This window comes from Dama dama, chromosome 10 (assembly GCF_033118175.1).
Source record: "Dama dama isolate Ldn47 chromosome 10, ASM3311817v1, whole genome shotgun sequence".
In the NCBI taxonomy this organism is placed as follows: domain Eukaryota; kingdom Metazoa; phylum Chordata; class Mammalia; order Artiodactyla; family Cervidae; genus Dama; species Dama dama.
Genome location: NC_083690.1, coordinates 29,125,674 through 29,139,119, shown reverse-complemented (window position 1 = coordinate 29,139,119; position 13,446 = coordinate 29,125,674). Strand labels below are relative to the sequence as shown.

Here is a 13,446-nt window from a genome sequence, read left to right as displayed (position 1 = left end):
ACACGGGACACAAATGGGAACTCTGCTGCGACCACATAATAATGAAAATCAAAAACTGGTGGCTTATTTTCATGATGCACTTAAGCTGGAAATATATATATATATATGTATGTATTTTTCCCCCTAAATCTGATGATTTTATGAGATTTCTATGAGAAACCTGAAATATCTTAAGCCAGCTGCTTGAAGTTCATAAAGTCCAGAACCATTTCATTTCAAAAAATAATTTACATGGATGTCCAAATTTTTCCTTAGTGCTTTTTCTCCAGTGCCCTCTAATGGACATAAGATGAAAAGGCAAAGAAAAAATACACCCACAAACTATTCCAAAACCTTACAGTACATGTGAAATCTGCTAAAGTACATGTCGTGTGTTCTCCACACACACCAGACACACACACACACCATACACACACACACATACAGTGTTAACTATAAGAAATGGTGAAGGTGTTAACTTGACCATGGAAAGCATTTCAAAATGTATACATATATTAAATCATCACATTATACACCTAAAAAGAATCACATTATACAACCTAAGTATATAAAATTTTATTTGTCAATCATATCTCAATGAAGTTGGAAAAAAATTATCCCACAAATCTTCATCCACTACAAAGAAAGCTGTAAATGTGCTCAGTTGCTCAGTCATATATAACTCTTTGCAGCCCCATGGACTGTAGCCCACCAGGTTCCTCTGTCCGTGGGATTTCCTAGGCAAGAATACTGGAGTGGGGGTTGCCACTTCCTACTCCAGGGGATCTTCCTGACCCAGGAATCGAACCTGCATCTCTTGCATTGGCAGGCACATTCTTTACCACTAGAACCACCTGGGAAGCCCTAAAGCTATAAATATCTGCTCTTAACTTGGTAGATCCAGAAATCGACCTAAAGCAGGCACCTCACACACTGAAATTTATCCTATCTTAAGACAATTTCACTGTGAAAATTACTCAGATTTTTATTAAGTCATAAGATTATACATTTGCTTTGACCCAGTAACTCAACTCAGGGAAAATGTAAACCAAGAAAATATCAATACTTCATTCTAAGTAAAAAAGGTCTCAGACCAGTACTATTTACAACAGCAGAAAAGCTAAAACAGACTAAATGACCAACTCCAGCAGAATGCCTAAGCAAATGTAAAATGTCTAAGCATATTTACTTCTCATTTCAATCTGTCAGGCTCTCGGAGATTATAATGCATTTGCACACACAGGTTCTCACCTCACTCAGTGCTGTGAGGAGGGCAGAGGTGAAGGTCCACGCTTCTCAGACAAGGGGATTAAGGCCAGAGAAGATTAAGCATTGCCCTTAAGGCACCAAGTTACAAACCAGCTGGCCCAGAACCTGGACCTACATCTCACACACACTTGTCATTCTTAATAACTTCTCTGCAGGGCTTCTAAAGGCTTTCCGGGTGGCTCAGTGGTGAAGAATCCACCTGCGATGCAGGTTCCATACCTGGGTCAGGAAGATTCCCCTGGAGGATAGCAAGGCAACCCACTCCAGTATTCTTGCTTGGAGAATCCCATGGACAGAGGAGTCTGGAGGGCTACAGTCCATAGGGTCACACAGAGTTGGACACAACTGAAGTGACTTAGCATGCACACATGCAGGGCTTCTAAAATACAGAAGCTACTAAAACTGACAGCAGCAATAGCAACACACAGAAGTATCAGGAAGAAAGGAACAAATGCTGCAACAGGAACAATCGCAATTCTAAATCTGGAAAATAATTTGAGTCTTACACACAGTATTTTGGGGTTATGAACTTTACCAAAGAAGCCAAATAAGACAATATAAGCATGGGCAGAGGATACTGTTTAGTAAAGAATTTTGCCTTGGGACCTGCTTGGCTGCCCAGTGGTTAAGACTTCCCCTTCCAACGCAGGGGATGCAGGCTGATCCCTGGCTGGGGAGCAAAGATCTCACATCCCTTGCAGCCAAAAACCCAAAACATAAAACAGAAGCAATACAGTAACAAATTCAATAAAGATTTTTTAAATGGTCCACATCAGAAAGAAAAAAAGGGTCTTCCCCAGTAGTCCAGTGGTTAAGAATCTGCCTGCCAATGCAGGGGACATGTGTTCAATCCCTGCTCATAGGAGATCCCATGGTGTAACTAAGCCCATTAACCACAACTACTGAGCCGGCATCAACAGCTCTTGAGCCACAACTACTGAACCCACACGGCCTAGCGCCTGTGCTCTGCAAACAGAGAAGCCCCCGCAGTGAGGAGCACACGCACCACAACCAAGAGTAGCCCTCATCGGGATGCTTCCCAGAACACTGTGTGTCTCCTCCTTCAGCTGACTATTCTGCCCATGCCTATTCTGCAGCCATGAACTGCAATGGTGAGGATGAGCGCTTTCAGTGAGTCCTGTGAGTCTTTCTAACAAATGATCAAATCTAATTTAGGGCAGGTCCTAAAAACCGCCCCCCACCACCAAAGTTGCAGTGGTGTCAGAAGTGAAAGCAGTCTCGAGAACTATGCCCTCAGACTTTGTAAGCTGTCGAACACCAGGGAGACAGAAAGAGACGCTTCAGGGGAGAAAAAAAAAAAAACACACTGGATTTAACTCAAAATTAAAGAAATGCAAACTACTACTTTTTTAAGGTTATGGTTTTTCACCTTTCAGGTGCCAAGATTTAAAAGACTGAGAATATCTGGGGGTTGGCAAGGGTTCAAAGAAACAAGCATTCTCGTGTCTCTCTTACACTGTGAGAAGAAATTAAAACATTTTTAATTTCTCACAGGGCCATTTGGAAATATCACCAAAATGATAAAATTCTCTTTGATCCAGAAATTTTTACAAATTTAATTTTATAGATTGAGTAAATTTACTCAAGATAAATTTATATCAGCCACGAAAAATATAAGAGCAAGAGGGTTCATTAGAGGGAGTTCCCTGGTGGCCTAGTGGTTAGAATTCAGTGCAGACACTGCGGTGGACCAGGTTCAACCCCTGGTTGAGGAACTCCCATGAGCTGCATGGCATGGCCAAAAAAAAGGGCTTCCCCGGGGGTGCAGATGGTAAAGAATCGGGGTGGCAGGGAGGGGGAAGCACCATTCAGGGATTAAAAACATGTTTAAAAAAAAGTGTTCATCATAGAAATTAGAAAGCAACTAAATGTTAATCAACAAGGGTCAACTAACAATCGGACATAACTGTGGACTGCTACAGAGGCATTAAAATTAATTAGGCAGATTTCACTCACAAGGCTTTGGAAAGAAAGCTGTCACATTAAACAGAAAAAAGCAGTCTGTAGACTTGGAGTACAAAATGATTCCATCTGCATAGCCTGAAACATGAAGTTATACCAAAATGCAGGTGTGTTTGTAAAGGCAGTAAAATAAATACCTAGAACAATAGTGCCAAAGTGTAAACTAGGTTACCTGTGGGTTTAGAAAGAAAAAGGACAGACGGTTGTATTCTGTGAATTTTTTTGAACATATGTAAACAGAGTATTAAATTAAAGGAAACGCCAAAGAGAGGGTCAGATCAAGTTATAAATGTTTAAAGGAAATATCTGAGAACCAGTTTAACAACTTTTTTGGGGGGCCACACTGCGTAGCATGCAGGATCTAAGTTCCTCCACCAGGGACTGCACCTGCGCCCCTTTGCAATAGAAGCGTGGGGTCTTAACCACTGGACCACCAGGGAAGTCCTCAGTTTAACAACCTTAAGAGTGCTTCCCTCACGTCAAGGATATGAAAAGGTAGAGAGTATGGAGATAAGGAGAGCAGATTCTTGAGGAATTCTTCAGAGAACATCAGTAAGGTATTTTGAGCTCCATCTGCCTCAAATGGAGAGATGTTTGGGGGTGTCGGAGGATGCTTCTCACCTCAAGCCCCAGGAAAGAGGCTCCAGGAGGGTTCCTCAGAGAAGCTACGATGTGTCCCCTGCACTCAGACTGGCGAATCACTCCTGACCAGGAAATCCAGAGAGCCTGCCTGGTGGCTTAGCGAGTGAGCACTGCTGCTGGGGAGCAATTGGTCTGTGCGCCCAGAAGAAGGAACTCAGGAGCACCCCCTTGGGAGGGGGAGAGGGGATGGGCCAGATCTCAGATCCTGACCCACTGGGCAACCAGAGAGGAGAACAGACGCAAGACCTCAAGAGAGGAAACCAGAGACTCAGAGGAAACAGCGCGGACCATCAGAGGCACATCTCTCAGGGTACTCGGTGCTCAGTGCAAGGGGCCAGGCTGGGAGACAGCCAAGGACAATGTCCCCAAAGGCATGCTGAACACGTCCCCTGGGAAAAGAGGCAAGTCTAACCTCCAAAGAGGAGAGAGAGCACAAAGTCTGGGACTGACGTATATACACTGCTATGTATAAAACAGGGGGGCTTCCCAGGTCACGCCAGTGGTAAAGAACCCGTCTGCCCATGCAGGAGACTAAGAGACGTGGGTTCGATCCCTAGGTCGGGAAGATCCCCCGAAGGAGGGCATAGCAACCCACTCCAGTATTCCTGCTTGGAGAATCCCATGGACAGAGGAGCCTGGCGGGCTACAGTCCACAGGGCTGCACAGAGTCAGACCCCACTGAAGTGACTCAGCACAACGGCACATGTATAAAACAGATGACTAATGAGAACCTGCTGGACAACACACAGAACTCTACTTGGTGCTCTGCGGTGACCTAAGTGGGGAGGAAATCCAAAAGGGAGGAGATATATGTACACGTGTGGCCAATCCACCTTGCTATACGGTAGAAACTGACACAGCAGGGTGAAGCAACAATACTCCAATTTTTAAAAAAAAAAAAAAGGTTTTCACAAAGCTCATGTTACAACAGCAAAAAAAAGTATAAAACTCGCAAGATAGGAGGAAAAGAAATAAAACTGTATGAGCTCAGATGGACTATGCACCAAGAGATGATGCTAGCTGTCAACCAACTGTAGGATCCCAGCTCACCATTTCCCAAAATTACGGTACCTTTTCTTTCTTCACATGATCCATAATTTTGCCGAGGTCTTCAACATCAACGACAGAATTTCGGCTCTGACGGTCCTCAGCATCAGACTCTTCCTCACTGCTGCTCTCAAAGGGCTCTTCCTCCTGGAACATCAACTGTAAAAAGGAGCAAAGTGTCTAACCATCCTTCCCAAATTGTGAGTTCACTGGATGGACTTGAGATATTTTAGGCTAGAGGCCAGCCAGTTTCAAGTCAAATCTAAAGAAGCCCATCACTTACACATCATCAAGGGTTACTTTAAGAATATGGCAGAACTGATGCTGCAACAGGAACAGTATGGCCCACACAGCCGGAAATATTTACCAGCTGGCCCGTTACCAAAAATGTTTCCTGACCCTTGATTTAAACAAAGAAGCAACCAGACTTCAGTGAGGAATTAAATGAGGAAAAGGGAGGAATCGAGAATGACTCTTTGATTCCTTTTCCTAAGTAACGGAGATGGTGGTGGTGTTTCCTAAGATGAAAAAAACTTGCAGAGAGACAGACCAGAAGAGTAGAGAGGAAGAGTTCCATTTTGAATTTGTCAAAGAGGAGCTACCTTAGACACCCAAGGAGGGATTTTAAAGAGGCAACTGCATACATGGAACGACAGGAACAAGGGTGGAGAGAAAGACAGGAAGTGAGAATGCAAAGCTGTTCCCGAAAGACACAAGCGACCAGATGGCCCAAAGGCAACAGCAGTGATACAGCCTGACAACACATGCCTCAAAGGAACTGGGGTGTCCGAAGGAAGAAGAAAGAGACAAGTTTAGAACGTGAGGGATCAAAGAGAGGAATTTGGGATGACTCGCAGCCTTCAAGTTTGAATGATCGGCGTCATTAAATAAGAGACAACGGGAGGAATATGTGGTTAAAGGGTAAAAAGATAATGAGCTCAGCTCTGGGCACATTTAACTTCTCCAGGATTGTTTCCTCACTTGCACACGTGGGTAGAAACCTACTGGACTCTAGCAAGGCAACAACTAGAGAACACGTTAAGGACAGCACCCAGCCCAACATGGCTTAACCCAAGACCCCGCTCCCTCTGAACACGCCCCATGTGAATTTCAGCTCTTCCTTCCAACCGAAAGCCAAGAAAAGCATTTCTCAGGACAGAGGAAAAGTTCAGCATCTCCAAACGCAAGAGGAAAGCAGGGAGACATGGACCCGTGGGCTCCATACCTCGGCGTCTCTGTGATGCAATTCCTCTCGCGCGTGGGACCCTGGCTCCGCCGCCTCTGAGCCACGCTGGCTGGACTCGCACTTGCCTTTCTTGCAGCTGCCCCTGCAGCGCTTGCCCTCTCCTTTGCAGAGCGCCAGCAGCCGGGAGATGAACTTGGCCTTCCAAGCAGTGAAGTCGGCCTCAATGCTGCCGTGTTTGCTTTTCACCACGTTGCCGTCGCCCTCCCCTCGGGTCATCACGCGATGAGCACCGAGCATCCAGAGCCACTTGTCCACGTTCTTCCCCACCTGCGGGAGAAAGGGACGGGTGAGCGAGAACAGCCTTCCGGACCAGAAGATGCCAGTCTGCGCTGCGACAGCTGGGGCTTCCGCTGGGGGACGGTCCCCGGTGGCTGCTGGGAAGAAGGAATCGCTCCGTCAAAAGGGCTTCAGGGTACAGATGTGGAAAACATATGGACACAGTGGGGGAAGGAGAGGGGGTGAATTGGGAGAGTAGCACTGGCATATACACATTACCATGTGTAAAACAGACAGTCAGCAGGAAGCTGCTGTGTAGCAGAAGGAACTCAGCTCGGAGCTCTGTGATGACCGGGAGTGCGAGGATGAAGGGTGGGAGTGAGGCACAAGAAGGGGGATATACACACACACAGCTGATTCACACTGTGGCATGGCAGACACTAAAACAACACTGTAAGGCAATTATATTCCAATTTAAAAAAATGTTGAACAGGCGGAAAAAAAAGGGGCCAGGTGCCCTCCAGCCCCATCCATCCAGGGGTGCAATTGATATATTCAGATAAGATTCTGTAAAAGTTTGTTTTTTTTTTAAATAAAGGGGTGGACAAACTCTTTTCTTAAACTAGGAGCTAGTACCTAAAGAAGAACTTGAAAACAACTCCTCTAAGTAATGGTCAGAATGAAACCACTCGGTAGCGTGATCAGTTTCTTCCAAAATGTAATAATACCTCTGGGGCCAAAGACCATGAAACAGCAAGGTACAAACGGAACCCATCTGGCAAAACTCATGACTTCGTAACCAGAAATGTGTTTTATTACAGTATGAAGCACTTCAGCTGAGGCACGGGAGTTATCAAGAAGCACAGTGAACAGTTCAAAACCTCAACAGGCTTCCTGAGTGGCAAGGCAGTAAACAAAATACTTACATATCTGAATTTTACCTTTGGCCTAATTCCTTTGAAAATATGGAGGCAGGGGCAGGTGGAGAACACACATCTTGAAAAGATGTCTGGATGAAAATGTACCTACCTTGTTGAAGTGGCTCACGTACACAGAATTTCCCAGGCCAAACACCGCGTATCTCATCCCCTTCAGGTACGTTTTGCCAAATCGAAAGTCGTTGGCTGCTTCCTCCAGCCACTTGCAGAACCACTCGGCGCTCTCAGGCGGCTGACCGTCAGTGTAGGTGGCAACCAGGAAGGCACAAACATTTTTACTGGTAACCTAACCAAGAAAAGTCGTTATTTCAGAAGAGTGGCCAAGACATAAGCTATCTCAATCAAGAAAATCCTTTCTGAAATGCTGACATTCATATCGCAGTAGCCTCTAAGGGTGCTTTTAGAAATGTTACTTATTTTCAGAGGAGGAAGAAAACACAGCCAGGGGAGAAAACCCAGCTCTCTGTTCCTGCCAACACACCTCCTTGTGCCCTTCACCATATACTCCATCCCATTTCCCAGACTATAAATTCCTATCAGCTCCCATTTGTCATATTAGAAACTAAAGCCAAATCAGTCAGGAAGAAATATAGAAAGAGCTCTAAAAAATTCCCTGAAAAATTAAAACAATAAAATGTTAAGTGTAAACGTAAAGTGACTTAACACTTGGCATCAACATCTCCTTGGGAAACAAAAAACCACATCAACAGTCCTATGAACCATAGAATTTCATCTGCTTGAGTATATCTTCGCAGATCCAAGTCAGGAACTAAGTTATAAGTTGTTGCTGTTGTTTAGTCGCTAAGTCGTGTCTGACTCTGAGACCCCCACAGACTGCAGCACACCAGGCTTCCCTGTCCTTCACTATCTCCTGGAGTTTGCTCAAACTCGTGTCCATTGAGTCAGTGATGCCAGCCTACCACCTTATCCTCTGTCACCCCCAAGTAACCCTTTACGATAATTAAGTACCCAAGCTTGTTAACAATGTTTTAAATTTATTATTTGGCCACTTTGGGTCTTAGTTGCAGCACACAGGATCTTGAGCTGTGGCTCACAGACCCTCTATTAGTGGTGCTTGGGCTTCAGAGCACATGGGCTCAGTTCCCAGCACATGGGATCTTAGTTCCCCACCAGGGATCGAACTCACATCCCCTGCATTGCAAGGTAGATTCTTAACTAGTGGGCCACCAAGAAAGTCCTGCTAATAATTTTTTAACAAATAATTTCAAGCAGATTCAAGCTTACTCATTTGCATTCCAATGTGCTCTTGGGGGAAAAGGAAATGGACATGTACAGCCAAAAGTTTCTCCACTAAGAAAGGACTGGCAAACTACAGCCCACAGGCCCAATCCTGCTTGCTGCCTGCTTTTGTAAACAAAATTTTACTGGAACACTATCACACTCACCCATTTACATACTGTCTCTGGCTTCTTTGTCTCAAAGGCAGAACTCCATAGCTGCCTGGCCCACAAAGCTCAACGTATTTACCATGTGGCCCTTTATAGAAAAGGTTTGTGGACACGTGTTCTAAGGGCTTCTCCAGCTTGAGCTGCTCCAGAATCACCTGGGGCACTTGTTCAAACACAGCCCTACCACGTCCAGACTCTGCTTCGGGGTGGGGGGGTGGGCCAGGACCTGAGATTCTGCAATCCTGATGAGTCCCCAGGAGAGGCTGATACTGCCAGTTCAAGGACCACACCTGGACAACCTCTGCTGTTGGGCCAACCTCCCTACCTGGGAGTGGCTGGAGGAGGGGGCGGGGCATTCCTCAGGTGAAGAAATTAAGCTCTCACAGATACGATGTAATGCATGGAGGTCACAAAGGCAGTATGAGATTTCTCTAACTCCAAAACCCACACTACTTCTGTTATCCAAGTGGCCCCTGACCTTTCAGGAGGCTGACATGTGGTTCACACACCCGGCACCCGGCCGTGAGTAACAAACCTCCTTGATTATGAGATTCAAAGCACAAGCTCTCAGTCTAACACCCCAGAGGGACCAGCCCCAACCACTGCAGAGTCAGCACCCTCACCACACACTCGGCACCTCTCACCAATCCTGTAAAGTCAGGTAGTGGAAATCCCTTAGCGTGAAAATTAAATTTTATCTGAAGAGTCTATTTATCCCAGAACACAGGCGGTCAATTAAAATTGAAAGCTGTGACCAAAGGAAAAATAAGACAATTACCAACCTCTTCTACGAGATGGTCATCAGGGTCATAGTCCTTCAGATTAATCATTGCCACAGGCAGATCAAGGGAGCTAAGTGCTTCAGCCAGAATTGTCGCAAATCCCTAATAGGAGGGAAAAAAAAATCAAATACAGTCTCCAATAAACTAAATAAGTGAAAAATACAGTCTTCCTTTACTCCTGTTGGCCGGGGAAGGAGACATTTATCAGGAAAAACTTTCCCGGTGACTGACAGTTATCATCATAAACACAAATACTGTTCTCACTTCTACTGTTTTCTCGAGCATCTTTACAGAGATCAATCATTCAACTGTGCCGTTCTCGCTCTACAAGTACACAGGTGGGATTCGATCTCAATTGGCTTTCCGACATTCAGGCTGCTTTGCCCTTCTACAATAAACATATAGACGGAGAAGAAATACTAACGAGGGGATAGAATGAGAAATGTGAGAACTGTGAACACAATTCTGGAAGGGAGAAACCAAACAGAAGTAGATTGACAGGCAGGAGGAAACCTCAGGGGAAACAGAAAACCAGAGGGGCTCTGGGATCTGTCAGTCACTATGACAAAAATGGGAGGGAGCCATGGGCCACAAAGGAACCAGTCAGCAGAGAACCTATATATAGGACCAGTGAACCCAGAGCTATTGTGTGAGTTCACCTTTTACCTACAGGCAGACTCCGGCAAGCTCTTCTCCAAACAAAATGAACCAACGCTTGGAGAAGACTACAACTTCTAGCCAGATGCTGGCACCCCAGGAAAAACCTCCTCCTCTTTTTGACTTGGTAGTCTAATACTTGGCTCACCACCTGCAGGGACTATAGCTAAGCCTGCTCTACAGGGATCAGCAGACTCAGGCCTGCAGGCAAAACCCAGCCCTCTGTCTTTACAAGTGAAGGTTACTGGAATACCTGTTGCTCAGACGGTAAAGAATCTGCCTGCAGTGTGGGAGACCCAGGTTCAATCTCTGAGTCGGGAAGATCCCCTGGAGAAGGGAATGGCTGCCCACTCCAGTATTCTTCCCTGGAGAATCCCGTGGACAGAGGAGCCTGGCAGGTTGCAGTCCATGGGATCTCAAAGAGTTGGACACAACTGAGTGATGAACACTACTGCAATACAGTCATGCTCATTTATTTACAAAATTATCTATGGCCTCTTCCACAGGGCATCAGCAGAGCCGAACAGCTTCAGCAAAGACCACACAGTTTGTAAAACCTAAAAATCTAAAAAATTACATGCCAAATAAAATATCTAGCCCTTTACAGAAAAACTCTGATAAACAGAACTGAAAGCTCTAGATAACATGATCCCTTGAGAGGGAAGTGAGTGCAGATAAAGACACGGTCTGAAGAACTGTACCCTAAGAAGCTCCTATCTTTGGAGGGCGAGAAGATGGGTAGAAATCGGCCAATGATAGTGAGGAAGGTGAGCCTCGGCATAGGAGGAGGAGAACCTAGAGACAAGTGTCCCAAAGTTCAATGAAGAAGGTATATCAACAAGGAAGGTGTTATCATGCAGCTAACACATCAAGGAAGATGAAGACTGAGGATGAATTAGCCACATGCAAGTCACTGGGAACAGGCTGGGGCACGCAAGCCTACCTGGAGTGGGTCAAGAAAAACAGGAGAACAAAGACCAGAGACAACAAGCATAGACAACACTTTCAAGGAATACTACACACACACACACAAAATCAAGGTGGTAGTTAGAGGGGGATGTGAGGCCAATAGGCAACAGGTCACACGGCATACCCTGACCCACCTCGCACAGAGCATCCAGTGAGAACTTGCAACTGGAGAAAACAAATCTATTTGGAGTTGAGAAAATCCACACCAGTTACCCCATCGTTTCACCCCTAATATGAACAGAAAACCACGGATCACCAAGACCATGATGAGAACAAGCAGCAGGAAAGAGAAATAGCAGCAGCAGAAACTCTGAGGAAGTGGCTAAATCACGGAACCCACCAAGGAACTCACTGAAATGTATTTTTAAATTATGAAACAGATGCTATAAAAATTGCACAGGATGTAATTTTTACAATAAAAACACTATAACCAAACTAAGACATTAAAAAAAAAAAAAGGTTTGGGGGACTTCTCTGGTGGTCCAGTGGCTAAGACTCCACACTCCCAACGCAGGGAACCTGGATTTAATCTCTAGTCAGAGAACTAGACCCCACATACCCAAATGAAGATCCCACATACCTCATCTAAGACCCAGCTCAGCCAAATAAATAAATAAATAAAATTTTTAAAGGTTTGGAGTTGAAATTCAAGAAAAAGTATGAGAGAAAGGATTTGAAATGCAGCATGCATGCATGCTAAGACGCTTTAGTCATGTCCAACTCTCTGCAACCCGATGGACTGTAGCCCGCCAGGCTCCTCTGTCCAAGGGATTCTCCAGACAAGAATACTGGAGTGGATTGCCATGCTCTCCTCCAGGGGATCTTCCCAACCCAGGGATCGAACCCATGACTCTTACATCTCCTGCATTGGGAGGCAGGTTCTTTACCACTGTGACTCCCTTGCAACACAGGCCATCCAAAAGGTCCAACATCCAACAGAGTCCCAGAAATAAAGAACAGAGAAAACAGAAAGGAAAAAAAATATTTCTTGACCCAAGAAATATTAGCAGAATTAATGCACACAAAATTTCCAAAACAAAACAGCACAACTATTCAACACTATGTCTGAAAAAGACCCACCCTAGACCCCCTCTCACACAAGCTCCAAACATCAAGGACAAACAAATGATTCTAAAAGCTTCCAGGAACAACCAAAAAAAAAAAATTCATCTATGAAGGAATGAGGCAACCAGCCTCCTCTTCAGCAACACTGCCTGCTAAAGACAAGGAAGTGACACTATCAAAGTTGGAAGGAAAAACTTTTAACCGAGTCTTCTATACTCAGCCAAATATGAATCAACCAAATTCAAAGCCAAACAGAGAAATTCAGATGGCACACCTTTAAGGAGGGCCATTGAACTCATATCAACTATGTGGGCAACAACATTAGGGCGCTGAGATCTGAGGAACTGATTGATAAAAGGAGTCAATAATTTTTATCTAATTGGAATAAACCTAGAAACGTGGCCCAGCAGGTTCAAGAAGTAACCCTCAGAGGAATTAAAAACATAAAATAGTTAAAACAGATTCTCCGAAGTGTACTTTCATTATGAACCCTCTGTATGCATGTATTTATTACTATCTGCAAGTATTACCTGGATCTTTTTTTTAAAAAATGTAAAAGCATGCATAAAAGAGGCTAGGAATGAGCTCTTTTACGAGACACAAAAAAGGGACTCTGTTTTGGCAGCCCAGAGGCCTTTCTTACATTTCTTCCTGTTTCCTGCTCTGTTGTTTACAGTTGAACTGAATTAATAGTGACCTTCAATTAGGATCTACAGCACAAAGTACTGAGAACCTTTTAAAAAGTAGTATTCTACAAAACATACACAAGAGGGCAGTAAAACTCTATAATACTCTACCAAAATAGCAACTTGAAATTTTCAATTTATTTTCATGTTAGCCTTAGATTCTTTTCCTAGAAAGCAATAGGACTTAGCTGTGAAAGTCACAGCTGTGACTTTCATAACAAAAAAAAGCAGGCAGCATTCAGATACAACTAAAGCATCTTTCAGCTCTACATCTGCATTTTGTATTTACAGTATTCAATGTACGTCATTAATACTTTTAACACTGTTAGAAATCAAAACAGATTTTAACTAAATAGATGTGTGAAGTTGTGAACATCAGGGCCCATACTGGACACTGCCGCTGCCAGTTCTCACTAGTCTCTACTTCTACAGCCGATAATGGACTTGGAACTCCAAGTCTCCATTCTGCTGAGCAGAAGTAAGTTTTGGAACAAAAACCCTGCAAGACAGTGGCCACCAGACACTAAAGAACACTTTTCAAAGATTATCTTAAAAGAT

The 13,446-nt window shown here is 44.5% G+C and overlaps 1 protein-coding gene across 1 annotated transcript in view; it reads right to left on the bottom strand.

Moving 5' to 3' along the window:
* Positions 1-13,446, bottom strand: part of LOC133063690 (S-adenosyl-L-methionine-dependent tRNA 4-demethylwyosine synthase TYW1) — a 141,803-nt gene that overhangs the window by 126,296 nt on the left and 2,061 nt on the right. The window contains exons 4-7 of the mRNA XM_061153363.1: positions 9,512-9,613; positions 7,412-7,606; positions 6,146-6,433; positions 4,945-5,079 (exon numbers count right to left, since the gene is read on the bottom strand). Of these exons, the coding sequence (XP_061009346.1) occupies positions 4,945-5,079; positions 6,146-6,433; positions 7,412-7,606; positions 9,512-9,613 (720 nt within the window). The remainder of the gene's footprint in view (positions 1-4,944; positions 5,080-6,145; positions 6,434-7,411; positions 7,607-9,511; positions 9,614-13,446) is intronic.